The 22164-nt window shown below is 49.4% G+C and overlaps 10 protein-coding genes across 10 annotated transcripts; 6 read left to right on the top strand and 4 right to left on the bottom strand.

The window, feature by feature from the left end:
- Positions 1–113: 113 nt before the first annotated feature.
- On the top strand, positions 114–758 carry M430DRAFT_75778 (hypothetical protein; the record flags this gene model as incomplete). The annotated part of the gene is made up of 3 exons (XM_024869555.1): positions 114–200; positions 248–428; positions 493–758. Coding segments are annotated over 3 exons (534 nt in total), but the record flags the coding sequence as incomplete, so codon positions are not given.
- A 148-nt stretch (positions 759–906) lies between these two features.
- Positions 907–2116, top strand: M430DRAFT_18676 (hypothetical protein; the record flags this gene model as incomplete). The annotated part of the gene is made up of 4 exons (XM_024863920.1): positions 907–1574; positions 1638–1669; positions 1728–1920; positions 1990–2116. 4 exons carry the CDS (start codon positions 907–909, stop codon positions 2114–2116), a joined length of 1020 nt encoding a protein of 339 aa, XP_024721794.1.
- M430DRAFT_41828 (hypothetical protein) lies at positions 1818–4010 on the bottom strand (the record flags this gene model as incomplete). The annotated part of the gene is made up of 4 exons (XM_024867509.1): positions 1818–1920; positions 1990–3553; positions 3616–3660; positions 3968–4010. 3 exons carry the CDS (start codon positions 4008–4010, stop codon positions 2292–2294), a joined length of 1350 nt encoding a protein of 449 aa, XP_024721793.1. The 3' UTR covers positions 1818–1920; positions 1990–2291.
- A 1232-nt stretch (positions 4011–5242) lies between these two features.
- Positions 5243–6396, top strand: M430DRAFT_234999 (hypothetical protein). The gene is made up of 2 exons (XM_024864916.1): positions 5243–5531; positions 5627–6396. The coding sequence occupies exons 1-2, from the start codon at positions 5483–5485 to the stop codon at positions 6049–6051; spliced, it is 474 nt and encodes a 157-aa protein (XP_024721792.1). The 5' UTR covers positions 5243–5482; the 3' UTR covers positions 6052–6396.
- A 631-nt stretch (positions 6397–7027) lies between these two features.
- M430DRAFT_100649 (hypothetical protein) lies at positions 7028–7750 on the top strand (the record flags this gene model as incomplete). The annotated part of the gene is made up of 3 exons (XM_024860651.1): positions 7028–7124; positions 7281–7349; positions 7419–7750. The coding sequence occupies 3 exons, from the start codon at positions 7028–7030 to the stop codon at positions 7748–7750; spliced, it is 498 nt and encodes a 165-aa protein (XP_024721791.1).
- A 1728-nt stretch (positions 7751–9478) lies between these two features.
- Positions 9479–11240, bottom strand: M430DRAFT_27558 (hypothetical protein; the record flags this gene model as incomplete). The annotated part of the gene is made up of 3 exons (XM_024865650.1): positions 9479–9696; positions 9762–11169; positions 11232–11240. 3 exons carry the CDS (start codon positions 11238–11240, stop codon positions 9479–9481), a joined length of 1635 nt encoding a protein of 544 aa, XP_024721790.1.
- A 310-nt stretch (positions 11241–11550) lies between these two features.
- On the top strand, positions 11551–12918 carry M430DRAFT_234961 (hypothetical protein). Its single transcript, XM_024864915.1, has 3 exons — positions 11551–12181; positions 12235–12314; positions 12364–12918. Exons 1-3 carry the CDS (start codon positions 11657–11659, stop codon positions 12602–12604), a joined length of 846 nt encoding a protein of 281 aa, XP_024721789.1. The 5' UTR covers positions 11551–11656; the 3' UTR covers positions 12605–12918.
- A 632-nt stretch (positions 12919–13550) lies between these two features.
- On the top strand, positions 13551–14447 carry M430DRAFT_100052 (hypothetical protein; the record flags this gene model as incomplete). Its single annotated transcript, XM_024860603.1, has 1 exon — positions 13551–14447. One exon carries the CDS (start codon positions 13551–13553, stop codon positions 14445–14447), a length of 897 nt encoding a protein of 298 aa, XP_024721788.1.
- A 356-nt stretch (positions 14448–14803) lies between these two features.
- On the bottom strand, positions 14804–17342 carry M430DRAFT_66206 (hypothetical protein). The gene is made up of 3 exons (XM_024869215.1): positions 16511–17342; positions 16356–16458; positions 14804–16309 (listed from the first exon to the last, which is right to left on the bottom strand). Exons 1-3 carry the CDS (start codon positions 17192–17194, stop codon positions 15093–15095), a joined length of 2004 nt encoding a protein of 667 aa, XP_024721787.1. The 5' UTR covers positions 17195–17342; the 3' UTR covers positions 14804–15092.
- A 1577-nt stretch (positions 17343–18919) lies between these two features.
- Positions 18920–19840, bottom strand: M430DRAFT_41821 (hypothetical protein; the record flags this gene model as incomplete). Its single annotated transcript, XM_024867508.1, has 6 exons — positions 18920–19044; positions 19102–19179; positions 19250–19348; positions 19425–19659; positions 19697–19735; positions 19794–19840. Coding segments are annotated over 6 exons (621 nt in total), but the record flags the coding sequence as incomplete, so codon positions are not given.
- Between the last annotated feature and the right edge of the window lie 2324 nt (positions 19841–22164).

Raw genomic sequence — 22164 nt, 5'->3', positions numbered from 1 at the left:
TAGCCTCCTTGAACGTTCGGAGTTTAAATTCCTCCGCGAGCCTCCTCACTCATTGCATCTCTCTTCCCACGCCAGAAGCATCCCGGCCAGCTTAACTGCATTACTCGCCCAAGATGCCTTCGATACTGCTCGTTGTCTTCCTCCTTCAGCTCGTCATTCACCTCGTGAATACCGTCGGGGTCTCCACAATCAACAATCTGGTAAGCTCTCAGGGAGCTGGTGACATTGCACAGCTAACACGAATCAGCTATGGAGTATCTACAACAATGTCTCCTCCTCTAAATTCGCCGCCGAGCAGCGAAATCTGAAAAGCCAATTCATAAAAGTGCGGAAAGAGATGAATGCGACAAGCAGCCAAGATGAGTTCGCAAAGTGGGCAAAGCTGAGAAGGCAGCATGACAAGCTATTAGAGCAGTTGGAGAAAGCCAGTACGACTTCCCCTTTCGACTCTTCAAGAGAATAACGTGGCAGCATTAACTGACGGCAAAGCAGAATCATATTCGGACGCAAAGAAAGCCGCCTTCGACAGCGCCGTATCGACTGTTCGATGGACCGCCACGAATGGATTGCGCATGTTTTTACAGTACAAGTACTTGCGAACGCCCATGTTTTGGATTCCACAAGGCTGGGTTCCATATTATGCTGAGTGGCTCTTATCATTTCCGAAAGCGCCATTAGGAAGTATTAGTATAAACGTGTGGACGTTAGCATGCACGGCGGCTATTTCCCTGGTCAGTGATGCACTGGTAGCTGTTGTAGTCGGGGCGTCTTCTTCGCCGAGACCTGTAAAAGTCTCCGAGGCCAAAGATAAATAGACTTCTGTTAATGCCCCATCACTCGACCTCGAAACAACACTCATAAATTTCATCTTCTTCTCTTTTTCTTATCCTGATATCGCCTGTAAAAATGTCGACTTTTGCTCGTATGATTTGGAGAAACCATTTTGACCTCCCGGAGTTACCACCTCCCGGGACCTTCAAGGACCAGTCAATACTCATCACCGGCGCGACAGGAGGCATGGGTCTAGCAACAGCTATCCATTTTGTCAACCTTGGCGCATCGTCCGTGATTATTACAGGTCGCACCAATGCTAAAGGGGAGGAAGCCAAAGCTATCATTGAAGACCAGACGAACACCAATGGAATAGTTAAGGTCATGGAACTCGAAATGAATACCTTTGCTGGTACGAAACTGTTTGCAGAGAAGTTGAAGAAAGAAGTCAAGACCATCGACTATGTTCTTCTCAATGCTGGTGTCTTGAAGACGGACTTCAAGCTTGGAGAAGAAGGATACGAAGAGTCCATTCAAGTCAATGTGTTGTCCACAGCGCTTCTCGCTCTGCTTCTATTACCCTGGATGAAAGCAGCTGGAAAAGGGAAGGCTCATCTGGGGTTCGTAACAAGCGGTCGACATAGAGGTGTGTCTATTGATGGTAGCTTTCCGAAACAGGACGTCCTGCAGTTCTTCAGCAAGAAAGAACACTTTCCGGGCAGTCAAATCTGCTCCATCAGCAAGTTACTGGAGCAGTACGTGGCAAATGAGATTTCCAAGTTAAGTCTGGGTCCAGATGGAACGTATGTATAAAACTGTCCGACACCTCAATTCTTCAATGAAATTCTGACTCGAGTATCTTCCAGTCCTCAAGTTATTGTCAATTCGATTTGTCCAGGTATGGGGTCCTACCATTCGTTATGCTTACTTGAGTGGTTCTGATCTAATTCTTCCAGGAGCGGTATACTCCGACTTGAGCCGACAGTATAAGAAAGGCTACATCGCAACGTACGCTGTCAACTTGGTGATGAACATTATGGCGAAATCCAGTGAAGGTGGCGCTCGAACACCCGTCCTTGCAGCAATGACCACGCCGGCCGAGAATGGAAAGTACATCACCCATTACCAGTCAGATGAAGATTATAAAGTGTAAGAGCTCCCTTCGGTCGAGATATATTCAGTCTTCCCCGATTTCATGGCTGACACGGAAGGGCGCAGCGCCGCAGCGAAGAATATATTTGGGCCTGAAGGACAGAAGATGCAGGCGGAAGTGTGGAAAGAGATTATAGCAATCTTGGCAGAAAAGGTCCCGGAGGTGAAGGAGATTGTTCATTCAGTCGCATAGTAACGCTTTTGATATATGCAGTTGACACATGCGCGCTGCTGTCTTTGCCACATACTTTGTACTTATCATAAAGCCTAGAAGCAACTAAGGTAGCTTTGGTATTCCACATTTCGTAAATCATTACCTTGTGTATGGCGTATGGTCCCCGGCATATTGCATCAATCCCGGAACTCAATTAAAAACTCACAACCATCTCCCTTCCCAAATCTACACCCACCGCTGCTACCAATTCCGCAATCGCGCCCTTGATCGAATGCGGATCATCAATGCTCCTGGTTTCCCAACTCACAAGATCGCAAGTCTCAGCCTCTTGGCCTCGAACTCGAAGCTTGATGTGATCAAGGTCGATATCGGCCAGGAGTTGGTCTTTGGTGAGGACTCCCGGCATGCCACGAGCGAACAAGGGGACGTCTGGATCCGGGACTGGAGGTTCATCGTCAGAATCTTCAACCTCGAAGTCCTCATTTTCGTCAGCGGTATCTTGAGTCTCCATCTGGTCTTCCAATGCTTCAGATGGTGGATTTTCTTCCGCTGAAGCTCCTTCGGAGCGTTCACGTGACAAACTCAAATACTTGCTCCTGTCTAGCTTCCTCTTCAGATTATCATCCAGGAGATCCCACGAGTAAGATTCAGGATCTAACATATACTGTGGGGAATAGTCTCCTTTGTAACGCATCTTCACGCAGCTGTGGATGTAGAATCCGGCATACCACCATCTGTAGCCCTCTTCTTTTGCCAAGGCAATTTCCCTCAGCGCTCCCAGCTTCCCAAAATTGTGCTGGTGTACTGATTCATGGTACATGAAGTACACCGCACTCACACATTCTGGCAGAAGATCCAAGACTCCGATGGCAATAAGCTTTCCATCAATCCTATAGCACTGGTGATAGGATCCTAGCCGTCGCTCACGCCCATCAAAGCTCTCCTTTCTGCGAGGCAATGGAGATGAGCAGAGGAAGTTCTTAAAGCCGCTTTTACTAATTCGATTAGGAGGTTCGTGATGAACGATGCGCTGGTAGTTTTCAAACAAATTGTATTTTTCCTCGGTGAAGTCGTCGGGTTCGAGAGTGACGCTCAGAGCGTGGGCTGGTTCAGGTGGAGTCTGTACATGGTCCTTTTCACTCTCGTGTATCCGTTCGAGGAGGTCGAAGTCGGTATTACGCTTCTTGGCTTGATCGCGTGACTTTGGATATAGCCGCGCAGCCTCTTTGATGTATGAATTTCCAAGAACATACTTGTTGAACCGATTCAGGGCTTGCCGTTGATCTTTGGAAGCATGGAAAGCTTCTGAATCAAGGCGAATCGTATACTGAGGACAGCAAGATATACGCTGGTTGGGTTTGTAGAGCAGTGAACCAGAGCGCCTCCAACCGCGATTGAGGAGAGACTGGTAAAACTCTGGCTCCAACGAGGTCGTAGTCGCATAGTATGAAAAGCCTAAGAACACGGACAGTAAAACCCGATCAGTGCCCGCGCTTGAGGGTTCCGTCGTCACTTACTTCCTGGTTTATTGTGGCAGTAGCCACACGAACTATTCCGATAGCCTGAGCTAGTCAGCTATTATATTTTGTTTGGATTCAGTTGTTCAGTTGGTCATAGGGTTGAGTAAGCTGACAAGGGCCTGCATTACTACGCGGGGGGGTGATCCTCGGGTGATTGAACACAGCGAAAGTAATAGCAGGAGAAGAGAGTGGGATGGTTTCCAACACTACTGTGTACGGAGTTGCTAAAAGAGGAGCTCGATTCTCCTGGGTGAATGCCATCGAGCCGTTTGGCCACGGGCGCGAACAATTGGAGGTGGATTTAAGGTACGTAGGACAGGAAAAGTAGGGAAGGGAGCCAGGAACTCACCAATGGGCGTGAGCAGCGAGGCAGGCTTGTCGGGGGTCTGCATGGCGACGAGTAGACAAGTCTGACAGGAGGACGCTTCTCTGGACTATCTGCCACTGTGCATGCAGGTTTCTGGAGGGGCGACTCGTTTTCTGCCGAGACGGAGGAGAGAGCTTGGTGGCCGAAGGGATGTAAATATGTACTCCGTAATACACTCCGTAAGTGTGTTTTGTGTCGGGAGGCCAAAAGGCAGTGGGGTTGAGGGGCACGAGATGATCAAACTTAGGTCGGATGCGCCTGTTGGAGCGAGGGAGGCAGGGGGGGAAGGCTCTGATGTACTGCGTCCTGTACAATGATGATGGGAGAACTGTGGCGGCTAGCTTAGTCTGAGTTGATTTGAATTGCCTCGATAGTTGACTTGACTTGGTAGATTGAATCTATTGATTGATTGTTGACTGATTGATACTCGCGGAGGGGTGTTAAATAGACGAGACGGCAACACAGATGCAGAATCGCAGATCGAAACCCCCACTACAACTTACCGTACATACATACATGCCTTACAGCAGAGTACATACATACAACGTGCTACTACGTGTGGACTTGCTTCTGTTGCTGCTGCTGCTAACTCGTACTCGTAGAGCTCTGTCTCTTGTCTCCATGACCGTGCTCATGCTCATGCTGATGCTGCTCGCGATCGTGCCCTACATGCCCTACCGACACACCCTAGGTACACACACATACATACATAGGTAGGTACATTAGCCATCGGGCCAAGAGATGGACGGCAAGTTGGCAAACACATACAGCAACCCGTCATTACACATCCCTCTCCTCCGCCGCTGCTCCTGAACCCGCTTGGAGCCTTGGAGTTGGAGCCTTTGGGGGGAGCCAGCTATGGCAGAAGCCCCACTGCGACTGCGACTACTTACCTCCTACTCACCACTACACCAGTCTCTTGCATACAAGACCAGAGCACGGATTAACGAAGACAAGGGATCAATAATCATCCATCTGCCATCTGCCATCCCCACGGAGCCACGGCCTATTCCTTAGGAGACAGGCCCCCCGAAAAAAAGGGTCCAACGTCCCGAGCGTCTGCGTCGGCGTCTGTGTCTGCGTCTTAGCACGCTGATATCACAGCAGCTATTTACGTCCCCGCTCGCCAGACCAAAACGACCTGTCGCCACATCCTCTTCGACTACTACAATTACTCCTGTCTTCGCCTTTGCCTTTGCCTCCCGCTGTTACCGTCCCCTGCGCTGTACCTCGGTGTCCTCTCCCCTATTCCCCCCCCGCCAACATCTTCTCCCTCCCGTCCTTAAAGATCCTCCTTGCCCTTCCTATTGTCACCCCTTCACCCCTCCCCCCTAGCCCCCCCTACCCCTCCCATCCCACCAGAGAATGACGCTTCCGAAACTCTAAAAAAAAGACGCGAACTACCGGCCGAACTTCCACCAAGGCTCTTCCGATTCTGTCCCATTGTGCCTCAACCATTGTGCACCCGCACCATTTGAGGTGAAGCACTGCTTCATCATGGCGGCAACTCGCTCCATGGAGTCTCGCACTGGCAGAAACAAGCAACGTAAGCCCCCAATTTTACCCCTCCAACAGCTAGTGGCAAGCTCTCCCGTCTGCCACGTCAAATCCGCCCATGCTCATATGTCTCTTCCACTCTAGGCTACGGCGACGCTGGGGAGCGTCTTGTTGCGGGAGTTGTGCCTCTGAACCAAGCAAGAACCCACGTCCTTCTCATTCAGTCTACTCAGCGAGTCGGGTGGGTTCTTCCCAAGGGCGGGTGGGAGACCGATGAGACCTGTACGGAAGCAGCGCAGCGCGAGGCATGGGAAGAGGCCGGGATCGTGTGCAACATCGATTATGACCTGGGACAGGTCACCGAAGCTAGGACGCCAAAGCAGATTTCGAAGGGCGCGCCTAAATCGCTCTACCAATTCTACGAAGTCACGGTGACAAGGGAAGAGAGCGACTGGCCAGAACGGCACAAGAGGAATCGAAAATGGGCCACATATGCCGAAGCAAGAGAAGCCATGCAGACTCGTCCGGAATTGTTAGAAGCTCTCGAGCGCAGCACCATTCTGCGATAGCCCTGCGGGCCCGGCGTTCTGTTCCTATCATATGGCCGTGTAGTCCAACCTTCGCGCCGAAATCGAAGCGGTACGGCGTCGAGTACGCACCAGCCAACTATATGATTGGGAGACATGGATTCCGGGTTCGAAAAGAAAGAAAAAAAAGAAAAAAGAAAAATACAAACAGTATCATGTTGTGTGGTTCCGGCCAGCTTTTGGTTTCAGGTCACAAGAGGCATAGGTTGGGCGGGCTTGCTTGCTTTCTTCTTTACACATCTTTGCTTCCTTCATCAGCACTAGAAGACAATCAAGTCGGATCGTGCTCCTGAACAATTCCATTTCCTTTAATTGACCCGGAGCTGACAGCGAGTTGAACTGCTGCCCTCCAGAAGCGCCAACAATACATCCTTGAAGAGCGTTATTGCCTGTCACCTTTGATCCCGCGACGGTATTGTCAGTGCTGGTTGGTCATAGAATAACCTGGAAAAAGAAGAAACCAATTGTAAGTCTACAGTGGGGCTACTGCAAACGTAGCGCTCATATAAAAATAATCATCTCTACCTACTTTACTCTATCTCCGAAGGAGGGTCCGGCTACTTCCACCTATGAGGGTTAGAAATCTTATACAATAGAAGGATTGTTCAGCCTTCCGATATGAGGCTCGTAATAATAGAACGAGCGTATTCTTTGCTCTTGGAAATGTAACGTCAATAGCTAAATGATATCGTTGACCCTTTGGATGTATTCAGTCGCTCTTTACTCGTGATTCTATCAAAACGTGTCGCCTTATTATCCGAGCGCTGTGTCGCTCAACGTCACTTCGATTCGATCTTGCAGCTCAACCCCGTCTTCAGTCTCTACCAACCACGCGGGATGGACCGGTGTGGCCCTTTTTCACTTCGATAGCCATTTATGATCGTCGCCAATGAACAGAATGGAGAATCTTACCCTTGAAGAGACGCCTCCGCCAGGAGGCCCGATGGGAGGGGGTCAGATGCCTCTTCTAGGACCTGGCCTTCCACCTCCACAGAACCAGCAATTGCCTCCGCAGATGTTCACTACTGCTGCGCAATTACTGGATATGACTGACAGTAAGCTCTCCCTGGTTTTGACGCGTCGTGTCCCCTGGCGCACAAGATTGGATCGCGATGTCTCCCTGCAAGTGTCACGCGCTGGAACTCAAAAGCCGAAGATGAAGCATCGGGTGTCTACAGAGGGATTTGCGGCTGACGATCAAACCTTGGTAGAAAAATTAATGGTTACTCTGCGCGATGGGAGGAAATTGATTGGGGTCCTGCGAAGCTGGGATCAGTTTGGTATGTGCTGTCCACACACCTCGCGCTGCGCTTCTTGCGCAACCTATACTGACCTTCTTCACCATCCAGCGAACCTAGTGCTGCAATCTACAATCGAGCGTATCTTCGTCCCGCCAACAGAGCCCTCGTCGAAAACCTCATCGCCTCCAAGACCGGGTTTATACGCTGATGTTCCCCGTGGAATATTCCTTGTGCGGGGCGAGAATGTGCTATTACTGGGAGAGATAGACCTGGACAAAGACGATGATCCGCCACCAGGATACGAAAAAGCAGAGATAGAACTTGTGCACAAGCTTGCGAAGGAGAAGAAAGCCAGGGATTTGAGGAGGGATAAGAATAGGCTTAAGAAATTGAGCGAGTTAGGCTTTGAGGGGGACAGCACAGGAGAGACTTTATTGTGAGGGAGCTGCGCGCAGAAACAAACTTCTGCGGTGAGGGTGGAGTGGGGACAAAGCGTTGAGAGAAAGGGCTATTACAGAGCAGAATATTGTGAAATGCGTCTAGTAATCGGCCGGGGAATTGGGCAGTCAGTAAGTGGCATTTATACCACCTATTCAGAGCCTATCGTGCGCTGCCCATGCAGTTGATTTATGGGCTCCCAAGCAGAATAACAATACAAGGAGTTGAGCGAATCTCGCAAATCAACAAACTGATAGTTCCTCAAGCGATGACAGTGCCTGCCTTCTCTCATCAGTTACTGTGAGGGTGTGAAACGTTATATCCAAAGGACTAGGGTCAGGCTGATTGTCTGCTACTTGCGCACGTAAGGTATTGGTTAAGGAGCCATTTTAGTGATTTTCCTTCGACGCGGCCCAGTTATCTCTCCTTTTCCTTTGTTGGACTTAGGGCCTTCAATTACAAGCCTCTGATGTCCTCTCGTGACCCTTCAGCAATGACCTGAGCTTGTTATATCCGATGACAGTTATTGTAGCTCAATTGGCCACTACCGAACAGTTCCCTTCAATCTCCCAGGCCAAATGTGTAGGTAGTGAGCTGTTCGAGATTAGTTTTTGATTCGTTAGGATACATTGCGTTTGGATCCCCTTCTTTTCTATATTTGTGATTGGGGCTTTCAAAGATAAAAAGGGGCAGCTATATCCCAACCCAAGTATCCCTAGACGCGGCCTCATCGCTATCCCCCCTTGCCATCTTCCTCGTTCTCAGAAATCCAACCCAACTTCCTCCTTTTCCCGCCTTTTCTCTCTCTGCTACACCAAATTTGAAATACCATCACCTACATAGCGGAGAGTTCTAGTGAGAGAGAGGTATTCATGATTGGAAATGGGGAGAGAAAAGGCGAAAGAAGGGATATAGGCACAGGTATCGGATAATCCCCAAGTTAAAAGGAACTATGTATAGTAAATAGGCAAAGACCGACTTGCATACGTAGATTCCGAAATTGGGCAGGGGGAACAACGAGAGTTGCCGGGAGAATCAGATAGGCATAGGCATAGGTATCCAGCCACGACACAGCACGTAATCAAGTCCAACCGTCCTCATTCACTACGTGCACTTAGCTCGTTGGTTGAAAAAGAAAAAAGGGATCTTTCGGAATCCCTGATTGAAAATATTGTACAGTAGAAAGCATGGATTCCCTCTTTCGGCCGCTCGTGCATGAAATCGTATTGGCACCCTGGCTCGATCATCATGCGGGTCAGCAAACAGGAAAGTCGGGAAACGAAACGTGTCTTCGGAGATCGGCAGGGGAGATCGCAGTGGCGGAGCTTTTTCTATACGGCTTCTAGAATGTTTTGCTTGCTGGGGAGTCGAGGACTTGTGTTTTAATGGCAGCTAGGCAGGGTACGTATATTCTCTATCATCCTGTTCAGGCTAAAGTAAATATGACACTACTCGAAGTACCTGTAGATTGTTCTAAAGAAGGATATCAAGTTGAATGCGTTGGAGGTGTAGCACTGGGGTGGAAGTATTGTAATGTGAAGATTGAGAGATTGATATCCAGATTTGCCTTGGACCCCTTAATTGTGACCTCAAGATTAGGAGAACAGCTTTCCCAACCACCCATTCCCACGAGACCTGTTTACATAGGAGCGGATGGCTTACTGCTTTTACAAAATCCAAAATGAAAGATACCGAAATTGATCTGATTTCTCCTATCGATGTTTATCAACCTATCCAGCAGCTAAATCAATATGTGCCTTCCCCCCTGAAGAATCCGAGTTCAAGCCTTCCCGCACAACAGCCTTCGCCGATCCACTGGAATTGACTCTCGATTGTAGACGTATATACTTCTCTTCTGCGGAGGTTATTGTGTGGGTATTCGAGCCGAGTTTATTCATCGTCTCTACCCATTCCTCATAGGGATCGGAGTCAAAAACAATTCCACCTCCTGTGTCAGTAAACAAGATTAGCATCAGGCCAAACAACCAAGGGAAGTGGAGGAAGAAAGCGTACCAGCTTGCAGATAAGCAACGCCATCTTTGACCACCATAGTTCTCAGTGCGATACAAGTATCCATCCTGCCCTCTATATCATTTCCCTCGCTGTCGACACTGCCGTATCCAAAGTATCCAACAGCTCCAGCATAGACACCCCGTTTTTCCTTCTCCAGTTCCGCAATCAGCTCCATCGCCTTAACTTTAGGCGCTCCAGAGACAGTTCCAGCGGGAAATATTGATCGGAAGGCATCAAACCTTGTCTTGCCCTTCCTCAAAACACCAGAAACCTGTGAGACCAGATGCTGCACGTGACTGAACTTCTGAACAACCATCAATCGATCGACTCTTGTAGTCAGAGGATCACAGACACGGTTCACGTCGTTCCTTGCCAAGTCAACAAGCATAACATGTTCGGCTCGATCTTTGAGCGAATTCCGGAGCTCATCGGCGAGCTTCTCGTCTTCTTCCGGGGTCTTGCCCCTTTTGACAGTCCCAGCTATGGGGTGAGTGAGGATCCGGCCTTCTTCATTTTTCACGAGCAGCTCAGGGGATGCACCAACGATTTGAAAGTCTTCACAGCTGACATAGAAGAGATATGGGGACGGGTTAACTGTTCGGAGGTGGCGGTATATATTAAATGGATGAAGAGAGGTTGGCCGCGCGAAGCGTTGAGACGGAACAGCTTGGATTATGTCACCAGCAGTAATGTGCTCTTTCAAGGTAGTAACATGGTTCTCGTAGCCAGACCGGCCAATATTAGAGGTGTACTCCTGGTTAAGCTTTATAGGCGGTTGAACCGGGAGCGGTGTCTCAGGGGAGAGGAGAACATCAACAATCTCATTGATTGTGTCTCGTGCCTTCTCGTAAGCTGCCACTAATCCTGATATATCATCAGGGACGTGGAGGTAGGTGATGACTTTGATAACGCCGAAAAACCTATCAAACGCAACAATCGTATCGAAGAGCATGAAGAGTGACTCGGGGACCTTCAGTACATCCTTCATCGGCCTCGCGGTTTTGGGCTCAAAATACCGAACACAGTCATAGCCTACGTAGCCCACAGCACCACCCGTCAATGGTGGTAGCGCCAATCCGGGGATGTGTGCGACTCGACTCTTCGAGAGCTCCGCCTCGAGAGCAGGCAATGGGTCTACTTGTTCTCCATGCCCCTCTCCAGTTTTGAGGACCTTTCGAGGCCCAGCCCCAATGAAACTGTAGCGCCCGACTTGTTCTGAGGCTGCGCTCTCGAATAGGAAGGATAGGTCAGATTTTGAGTGTGCTGCGATCTTGAGGTATGCTGCAGAGGGTGTAATAAGGTCGGAAGAGATCTGTGCGAAGACAGGAACTAGATTTGGAGCGTTCGGCTTGCCAATTGACCTTGAGACGACATCGTGTACGGTCTCCAAGGATGGTTGAAGGTCGTCCTAGCTAATTGTGAGCTCGCTGATAGAGGGGCACAGATGTTGAAGAAAAGAATACGACTTACGCCAGACATGGTGGATGAATAGGCGTAGGGCCCTGTTCAAACCTTGGAGAGGTAGGGTATATATCTCTTAGAACCGACCGGTTCAATTGCTAAAGAAGAAGGACTCTCAGGCCCAGAAGAACGCGATCAATGTTGCGCTGGTGAGTCAGGGGATTGTTAGACATCCAATCCAGTACGTGCGATGTTCAAAATACTGCGAACTAAACCCGGTCTTTACCCGCCTCACCGCCCGGCAGTACCGCTACTAGTACGAGTCGGGAAGTTTGTTTTGCTGCGACGTACTAGGTACTGTACGACCAGCACATCTCTCTGTTGGCACATTTCTGGATCCAGCCTACGAATCCTTTGCCACGATATGAGAAATCTGCCGGGTACAGGTTTATTATCTTTTGAAGCTGGGCTGCCGCCTTTTTGGTATCTCAACCATGAGTCTACATCATCTAGGAATTGCGCACTTCCCAGTGCTGCATCAGCAATTCTCTTCCCCCACGGCTTCAGCATCTCCTCCGGTTCAAGATGTGACGCAAGATAACATGGACGTTCTCCTCGAAAGACTCAACGACTTGGTTCTTCGTATATCAGAGAACACGAGTAGTTCCCTAGATGATAGAACTGTCACGGCCATCCACTCCGAGGTGGACCGCATCGAGGTCCTCGTCAAAAAAGGAGAGAAGCATCAGCAGTCGGGTCACGTGAGGGGTAAAGACTCGAGGGAGTCGAAAGGGCCTACGGATGCTGGGGATGATGTCTTTTGGGGTCCACTGACTCCGACTCGAAAGGTCAAGATGCGTCTCCCGGGCACTTCAGCAAATCCATCCCTCTCATCTCCTCGGAACGCCCCCCGTGTGCCCACGTCCCGAGCTGTTGAGATCGCCGGTGCAGCTGAAGAGCTTGCTTCAAGTTTAGCAACTACTGTTGCAGAGCTCCAGACCAGGATACAGGAATCAGACGTAAGCTCGGTTTAAACTAGGTAAGAGCATTCCGCCGCTGACCGAGTATGCAGCATATACACGATTTGCTTATCACGAGGGCGGAAAAGGCTGCTCAGCGGATTATTTATCTAGAAGACAGAATTGCGGAGATGTAAGCCATTCTTTGTGAATATCGTAGTCACTCTTAAGCTAACAAGAAGCAGGGAAGACTGTCTCGAGGCCAATCAGTCGGAGCTCAGATTTCTCCGTATCCAGCTCCAGGCCATCGAAGCCCAATGCTCGGTGTACATCCCGCGCGACACAGATGAGGAACTTATGCGAAGTATCAGGAATTGGAAGATTGACTGGGAGGATATTGATAGGCGTTCAAAGGCTCGGAGAACGAAAAACAATTCACCATTGGCCACCGTGGGCTATTCTCGGTCACCAGGTGGCTCCTGAGGCTCTGTGTGCAAAAAGTATTTGCCCGGCTATCTATGTTTGGAAATTTACTCGTTGATTCAAGAGGGCTAGATCACGCTTCATTCAGCCGTGGGCGGGGATAGAAACAGACTATGATCCAATTTCCAGCGACACAGGACGTTATTATCTCGCCAACAATAGGCTTTCAGATCTCTGATTTATCTTGTTCTGAGACAAGAGATGGTTTCCTGATAAGAGGTAGGCTGGCATACTAGTAGAAGGGCAACGTCCATGGAGAAGTGAAGGAATCCGTGACGGAATTGAGACAGCTGGGCACACCTGCGCATCAAGAATTCAGGGTCCGCTCATCACAGGTATACGAAAAGGGGTAGGTTAAGAGGAGTTGTGAGTGCCATAGGGATTAGAGATGATCGCTTGTACCATTTCCAGTTGATCTGCTCATAACAAGGGGTCCCGATGTAGAGAAAAGCAAGGCTTAAGGGATCTTTTCGGGGTTGCTTCTGCCAAGGTTAGGGGCATTTGTCCTCGAGAAGACCCTGAGGACTATGTTTTCATTTATACAATGCCCAGTTGACAGAGTACGCAATTTAGAAAGAAGAGCCGCGAATTGATTCCATATTACGATCATCAGATCCGTAGAGGGGTCTCATTCCGAGACAGACTTCTGAAGCAGACGAGAACTTTCTATTTTAAAAGACAGAAGATTCCTGTATATAGTCTCAGATAGAGAAATAGATGTCACATACAGACTGAGGAAAACTGGGCATCCCGTCCGCTCTGCCATACATAAGCCCATTATAGTACGCGGGAAGTTCTTAGTGTGCCCTGAGCTCTAAAATACAATTTTACCATCCCTACCTGGAAGATCGAGGCAAGATCCTGACATCGTTAATTCCAAACAGACAAGTACTTCATGTGCTCGCTCGTTACTACCGATTAATTCCTGGGTCTCAACTCTCCAATCATGTCCAGTCTTCACGAACTCTTTCATCGACAGCGACCAGGACCATGGCAAAAATTCCTGGCCCAGCCTTACGTCTTCCTCGCACGAACGCTTTACAGTTGGCATAAACCTATTCTAGCTATGCCTCTCACAAGTCCTGTTTCGATTGTCTGTATCTCCGATACTCATAATACCCACGCCGCTGTTCCGGATGGAGATATCCTTATACATGCTGGTGATCTCACACAGTCTGGGTCTTTCAAGGAACTCCAGGACGCACTCGACTGGCTACGCACCCTGCCTCATCCCATCAAAATCGTGATTGCTGGCAATCATGAGCTATTACTTGATTCAGCATGGGATGATTCATCAGGTCGAGCAGCCTCTGAGCGAGCTCAGCTCGACTGGGGCGATATCATCTACCTAGAAAATGAAGAAGCAACAATTTCCTGCCCGAATGGTCGTCAGCTCAGGGTCTACGGGAGTCCTTACTCTACCCGGCACGGCAATTGGGCCTTTCAATACCCCCGAAATCAGGATGTATGGGCTAGCTCAGTACCAGATACAATTGACGTGCTCATTACTCATGGTCCACCATTTGCTCATCTTGATCTACTCAAGTGGGGCTGTCCTCATCTACTACAGACGCTATGGAGAGTTCGACCAAGGCTGCATGTATTTGGTCATGTCCATGAGGATTCAGGAACCGACTTGATGTTTTTTAATGGACTCCAGGAGGCGTACGAGCGCACTGTCGCTGCTGGAGGGGGCTTCAGAAATCTTCTGCTTACAGCGTGGGAATTAGCTAAGGCATGTCTCCGTCCGGCCGTGGAAGCAAAATGTTTACTCGTAAACCCGTCCATGGTTGGAGGTTTGCGGGATAATGAACGGAGGCAGCCCATCAAAGTCTTTATTTGATATTGTAATCTTATTGACCAACTGAATTGAGTCCCACCTTTCTTGACTTCCAAATTCCCTTTCTTTATTGTTGTTGGATCTTAATACAGGTGTTTAGGAGAGGATACCTGCTGTTTTGTTGTTATCTGTCTTGGTTTGGCATTTTTGCTCTTTCCGCCCCCGGGTTGGGGGAGGAGGGGGGGGGGGGGGGGGTGGGTAATTCTACTATAAACCAATGGATTAAGAAGCATCACAAATAGAACTAGAGAAGATACAGTAATTAACATCGATTTGATATTTATATAAGCTATGGAGTGACTGACTATCGAACCCAGCGAATGTGGTACAGAAGGTAAGGTACAACTAAAAAAATGTTACACATATCCAACTGTTGTGATCCAAAGAGCAGCCCAAGAACGTGCATATAGAAATACAGAATTCGAAGAGTGAAAACTCCAGCTAGGTATCTTCCAGGATTCGTACTTACATGATCCATACATGAAAAAGAAAGCATTGCCCATTCGCCGAACCCAAGACCAAAGGAAATAACTAAGTTGGTATCTTGCTCGTGTAAATAAAAACGAGAGTGAGTAACTGTAACCTTTCTAAAGACCATAATCACGCCTAACAAATAGCCTCATACAAAATTATCGCATCACTTCGTTATCATCTCATATATCCGTTATAGCCCGCTGCTCTTCCCTTATCTCTGTACCAGTCCTCGTACGCCGCTCCCCTGGGATCCCGAGGATCAAAGGGCATGGAAGGTTTGCTTTCGTACGGTCTATCCTTGCGATCGAACTCCCCTGAACGGCTCTCCTGGATCCTGTCCCACCTCTCGGCATCTCGGGGGCTCTTGAATTCGACTGCTGATCTAGCGTCTTCATCCGTACCCCTCCTATACTGGCGATGCTCCCGTACTCTTTTATCCGTGTCAACGGGCGGAGGAGGCGGAGGGATCGAAGTATTGGAGCCATACGAAGATGGACTAAATTGTTGTGATTGATTCGAGAAGCTCGAAGAAGCGGAGGTTGATGGCGGTGGGTATTGGTATCCGTTGAGGTCATCAGGCGTGGAGTTACTATAACTATTGATAGAGGGGCTGTTTGGATTCCGAATTCCAGGGTATGGGGGAGGCACGTAGTTTTGGCTCGCAGTGCTTTGACTTCTGTGACTTCGGCCTTTGGCTGGGTTCGGTTTGTCCCTTGCTTGGCTTGTGGAGTTGGCGCGTCCAAGTCCCGGAGGAGCATTGTAGCTATTACCCTCTATATAGATTTTGCCGGAACCAGGTTGAGCGGTGTATGGTTGACGGTCACGCTCAATTTTGATGGGCTCTTCGTTACTAGATGTTTCCCATGTTGTTGGTGCACCGGCATACGGATTGCGTTCCCGCTCAATAGGCTGGCCTTTTGGCGTTGTCGGAGAGGTTCCGGTTTGGTGTATCTCAACTGGACGAGAACGGAACTGGGATGTAGACGAATGCTGGCTTGAGGAACGGGATGTAATTGATTCCTTACGCCTACTTGATGTCCCAAGGTTGTTTAAAAAGTGGGAGATGGCATTCTCAACCCATTTCCTTGACTTGCGGTCTTCTTTTGGGGGAAACAGGTACCGGGATATTTGTTTTGGGAGGCGTTCAGGCCTCCCGTCCAGGATGACTCCATCGGCATCTATTGGCATAGCCAGTACGACCTTTTCGAGCCTTTTGGCCTCCTCTTCGGGGTAAGCCAAGATGTGTATGGTCATCCAGTGGGCAAAGCCGACGGGAGTAAGGGCTGGAATAGTAGGTGTGCTAGTTGTATGTTCTTGAATCAAGTGGTGCTCGCAGCCAAGATCTTGGTATAGCCGTGATATCTGCTCATTCGACTGTGATCGAAAGATCGCTATTATGGTCAGCAAAAAATCCCTGTACATTTCATTTGTACTTACAAACTAGAGGATGGGTTTCGTTATCCAACGCATGAGTTGCATAGTACGCTGCCATCTTGGATGGAGGCGCTACGATGCTCCTTTTGGCCGGAGACTCTTCGATCTAGTGTCTCGTTAATACTTTCTTTGCAGAGATCTTCTGATACAGTACTCACAATGCGGTTTGCAAGACCTCGTAAGAACTGTCCCAGTCTTTGTGTCGGATTTCCTTCATTATCAAACAATCTGCCCCATTTTTGATCAATAGTAGAGAGCTCCACAGTCGAATATGTTCGACTCTGGCCCGGTCGAGGTAGTGGACGATCAGAGAATCGTACGCCTGACAACTTCTCTGAGGGACTGCCTGATGGTGATCCCACAGGTCCTGGCTGCGGAGCAGCCGCGCCTGCTGAAATAGGAGCTTGTGTAGGAGACGGAGGGGTATGAACTCTTCTAACTGTCGGTGGAGGCGACGAAGTCGAGCTTTGTGATATGTTCGACGGTGCGCGTTCGAGTGGGGGCGCCTCTGGCTCATCTTCGACACTGGCTGATGGCTTGAGATCCTCGACCTTTCTTGAAGGCACAGATTGCAATGACGGCACCCTCTGTTGATCATCGGTGTTGGCTGTCTGCCTCAGATGCTCCATGACCTCTCTCTTTACTCTTTCGGTAATTGCTGCTATGAGCTCCGGCGATACATCCTGAACTGGCTGTTCAGCAGAGGGTTTAGGCCCTGATGCCATCCTGTCGTCGCCTGGTTGTAGACGTTGTTGTCGTGGATTTGAGAGAGCTCCCCGCGAGGGATTTATCTCGAGGCTCCGTGGTACACTGACTACAGTATCTGGGCGTGTAAGAACCATTGGACCCGAAGTAACGAGGCTGGCTCCGTTTCCTTTTGATACCTCATCTATGGAACCGGAGAGCCTCTCTATAAGTACCGCGCCGCCTTACGTCAAGCCATGCGCGCAGGTGTGTAATCGGTCTGAATGTACGGAACATCTCTGCTCGGTGAGGGATGGCGTTGTCAACTCATCGCCGCATTGCTTGCAAGCAACAGGGCACCCCTGATGCGAACTGGGCTTATCGCACCTCAGTCGGGCGATCCTCTCACACCTCTGCATGCAAGTTGCGGGGATTTGTTCGCCGCACCACATTATCCTCATACTCTTTGTGGCACCGCTCGTCTTGCCGTTGCTGTACGTATGACCTGTTCTCTGAATAAGGGTGGTCTAGAAGTATATCTTATAGCAGGCTCCCGGAATCCTATCTCTCTTCGTCTTGTCGCCAAGCCCATATACATCGACACGGCTTCACATATCAATCTGCTGGACTCACCGAGTAGTCGCATTATGGTTTAGAGGGGTTCCAGGGAGCTCTGTAGCAAGTCAGTGCTCTACGTATCCGAATGGCTGTGATACTTTTTGATTGTGCTGCATCATTATCAATCATATGCCAGCCGTACAGGTGCATATATATGCCTGCGACTATTACGAAGCAAATGTCATTTGCTCAATGCTGGGAGGAAAAGGATCTCCTTCGTCAATTGTAGATAGGAATCTGCTGCTCGTGGGAAGATCTAGTGAAGAAAAGGAGTCTATATGCTATGTCCTAGCTGGTCCGTGTGCTTGCGGATATTACATGCCACCTGCCATTTGTGCGATGATGAAGAAAAGAGAAATCAATCAGTAAGTGAGCGAGAATCAGTTGATTGTAGCAGCGTTGAAGAAACTAAAAGGTGTAAGAAGCCTTATCTTGAACTCCTACTGCAACGTTAAATGCCATTGGAAAATATCGCAACGCTGGGCCAGTGGTGAAAACCGTTGAAGAGCATGGAAATTAAACGATGAAAATCACTTGAGAAGTTCTCCGTCCAGGCTCAAAAGCCTTCCATCATAAAATCAAAGTAGTGACCAAGTCAAACGTGCAAAGGGAAAGGTGGTCCTGTGATACTGACTGCACCTTGATGCATGACACTAAGTGCCGAAATCTCCATCAAACATGGATTGTACTGCATCGGAGTATGATGGTACGGTGTTGGTGTATGACAGATGCAATGAGAGCCTACATCTCGTCTTGGCTGTGGTCACTGTCATAGCCTTGCTGATAGCGACGCTGGCGTCCCACGGAAGGAAACTGTGGGGGATCTGTTCGAGCACCGACCTGGTTTTGTTTTATTAGTTCTGAACATGCATTGCCATGTGATGAGAGTATAGAAGCTTACAGGTCTAGCCCAGCTTCCCCTATCTTTCTGCTTAGCAGGAGCAGACGGGAAAGTTGGTTTGGTCTGGGGTGATGGTTGGCCAGAGGGACCCTGCTGTTGGACGGAGTCGGAATCGTAGGAATTCATGATCTGGCGTTTGGCATCAAGTATCAACCAGCCCGTCTGGGAGTCAGTCGAGTTGCTTTGGTTATCTTCATAGGCATTGCTAGCAGAAGACTTTGACTTGGCATCAATATCAACAAGGCTTTGAGAGGCGGCCTGAGATCCTGTACCAGAACCAGTAGTCATGCTGTTGATAGCACGCATGTGAGGCGGGATGTAGCCGGATCGGGCCGCCGTTCTAGTACCAGCTGATCCAAAATTCGGAGCACCAGTCAAAGTCGATTGCGTGGGAACAGTCGACGGATCCGGAGTATTCATAGTACCAGCGGTGGATTTGTTCTTCTCTCCGGTACTGCTCAGAGCTTGAACATCAGATCCTGGCGGGTACTGGGAGTCATATTGGGTGAGTTTATGGCCAGGATGTCTAGATTCAGGACTACTCACGCTCTTGTTCAAATCCTCACCGTCACTGTCCATGGCATCCTCCGACCCCGAGTAGTAGTCCTCCCTCCATTCACTGTCCTAGAAAATTTATCAGCATTGACACTCAATATCAGTCTGGATTGAGAAATCATTGCTCCAAGAAACATACCTGGTTGAGCTCATCAGGGGAGAGATCTGTTCCTGGAGCAGCAGTAGTAATGACACCCGGCTCGGCAGCTTCCTTCCACATGATACACTCCTGGCACCACTAAAATGTTTGCGGTCAGTAGCAAGATATCAAAACGAGGTTCTTGAGCTCGACGGAAAGCATGTAATATACTAACCTTTGAGCCCCTTGTTCGCTGGGCCTTGCTGAAATTATCGAGCGACTTCCATATGCCACATGGGCCCTCGCACTGCAGCTCGTGAAACTGCTCACCAGCGCAAGTACGACAGCGCAACCTGGCGGTAACCCCATTAATGCTGTCGAGGTTGTACTTCTTGAACTGATAGTCTTTGATCTCTTTGTTCGAGAAACTAATCGGGTTCTTCCAATGGTCGCACTGACGACACTTGAATCTTCTTGATGTTAGTATTGTCTAAAAAGTGACCCAACTGTTGATCTTGCCTATCAGGTAGGGGGATGTCCTTCCGCCTGCCAATGGTTAGCTAGCGTATAGAGCATGATATGACGAAAGTGAAAGAGAACGTACTCTTCAGCACTGAGGGTAAAGAAGGGGTTCTTGGGTGGGGGTGGCATTTTGGTCGACTGTAGTGTTGACAGTGGGAAGTTCTGAGAAGAGTGACTGTTTGATATCCTTGACTGTCAGTGATCTGCCTAGAGGAAAAAGAAACAGACGCTTTAAAGAGTCAGGAGCATTCGCATGACCGAAAGCGAGAAATTCTTGTGGTCAGCGCTAAGATGAGGTCCTTCATCAAAGAAGGGTTAGGTATTGGGAAGAGATAAAGAGAGAGTAGGATGGCGCGAGAAGGAGGAATATTGAGAGGTGACGACGATCTGTCCAATGATACCAAGGAGCGGCAGAAGCAAGCGTAACAGCTCCGGTGTAGAGGGAAGGTTGATATCCACTGACCTTGTCAAAATAAAGGCGCTGTGTTGGTAGTTGGTGGAAGACCCGTTTCAAGGCCAGGTCGAACTCGATGTTTGGATTTTGTTTGGAAAGAGGACGAAGAAGTGGGAAAAGAGGAAGAAGAGCATGGAAGTTCAGATGGAAGACAAGAAGGGAAGTAGGGAGGTAGACAGCGTCGCCTCGCTTCTGAATCGGGTTGCGTACCTAAGAAGCCCAAGACCGAGATCGAGTGAATCTAATCTCATGTACCATCGAGTCCTATGCGTGCTTTACCTACCTGTATGTTCTCCATCCAATGAGAAAATTATGGCCCTGGCAAGGTACAATCGCAGACTATCGCAACCCATCTCCTGTCCTCTAACAACAAGCATGGAAAACACCACAGCACGTTCAGGAGAACAAACTGAGATGATCGGGAGCGAAAGACGCGCAAAGAACCAGAGAAACCTGCTGGGCCAGAGTGCTGAGAGACAGGTACGATCTAAAGTGAGCTGCTTACTGGACCGCAACATGCGATGTAGAAGCTTTGGTTTCCTGCCCAAAGAAGCAGGATATCGAGAGAATGTTCATCTGCAGCAGCAAATAGGGCACAAAGACAAGATCGACCAAGTCAACTCTCCTCCAGGCTCCAGCTCTAGAGAATAGCCCGAGATCGATGAATACTCAGGAAGACAACAAGCAACATTCCCAAGATGAACGATCTCTACCGCAGCGAGAAGGGTCGGTAAAGCGATATCAAAGGAACAAAGGAGAGTAACTCTTGCTCGTTACCTACCACAATACATACTGATCGTCTTCATTTCCAAGGCACGAGTTCACCACTTCCGCTCGAGATTTTGTCCCGGCCATCTGATGAAGCACGATGCTTTGAAAGTCGAACTTCTAAATCTTCACGCAACCTGAACATTGATCTCGGGCTCTAGGGTTTCCTCCTCGGCGTAGATTATGCTGTATGTACGATACGGTTTTCACCATCACACCGCTGCTTCGATGCCCCGACTTGTGAGGGGTGAGGGTGAGGGGTGAGCTGAGTCGTGATCTACCGCGCAGAGACGAGAGTAAAAAAGGGGTCTGGAATCTGGATACTTCTATCACTGTTGGAACCGGTGCGGTGGGAAGTTTGAAACACGTCCATTCGATCGTCATCGAAAGCCACGGCAAGGGTCTGAATCTATGATTCATGCAGAGCAGCTCTCCCCGTTGGAACAGAACCTTGCCAACCATGATTATGGTACGGCATGATTTCATGATTGCCGCCTGCTTACAAGCTATATAAAGCATCTTCAAGGACCATGGCTCGAACAACTTGCGGAGGGGCGCAAGTCATACTGTCATGGAAGGCCGCATGAATGCACACGCCGTACTGCGGACAGCATAGGTACTGGAACTGGACACCATCAACAGACTTGTCAACTCTGCGCGGCCTGGGTCCCTTGAAGCTGCAAGCCTGTGAAGGTGGGATATAAAGCCAAGGCTTGATGAACGGTCGAACATCGAAGTTGCCAACTCGCCACTCCAAAGAGCCAAAAGCGCGCCAACCCAGACACAACTCGCGTCGTTCGATGACGGAGCCGGCCCGGAAGGCGGATGGGCCACTCCGAGACTGGTTGACCTATTCGGGCCTAGGCTCTGCGCTATACCCGAATCAGCAAGCTCCTCAGGAACCGGCAGGGGAACTGAGGTACTAGCACGAAAGGGGCACCTCCCAAAGGCCAGGACGCCGACGTTACCCATCGGTTGGCTGTCTGGGAGGAGAGAATGAGACTACTGTCTTCGGGAGTCGGGATGTCGAAAAAAAGGGGGGGGCGGCGGATGTGCCCGTTATCCGCAGGTCGCTCTGCGGGTGCTGGAGCGTGGACGGGCAGGAAGAGGGACCGGGTCAGAGCAGTGAGAGAGGCTGTGAGTAATCTGCCTGAGACGAGCTTCACATAAGTCTTCACATAATAAGTACAATAGGATGGAGGATTCGCCGCTATCCCCAGACTCAGAGGTA

This window comes from Amorphotheca resinae (genome assembly GCF_003019875.1).
Source record: "Amorphotheca resinae ATCC 22711 unplaced genomic scaffold M430scaffold_5, whole genome shotgun sequence".
NCBI classification, from domain to species: domain Eukaryota; kingdom Fungi; phylum Ascomycota; class Leotiomycetes; order Helotiales; family Amorphothecaceae; genus Amorphotheca; species Amorphotheca resinae.
Note: the sequence above shows the minus strand (reverse complement) of the source record. Positions and strands in the feature narration are given on the sequence as shown.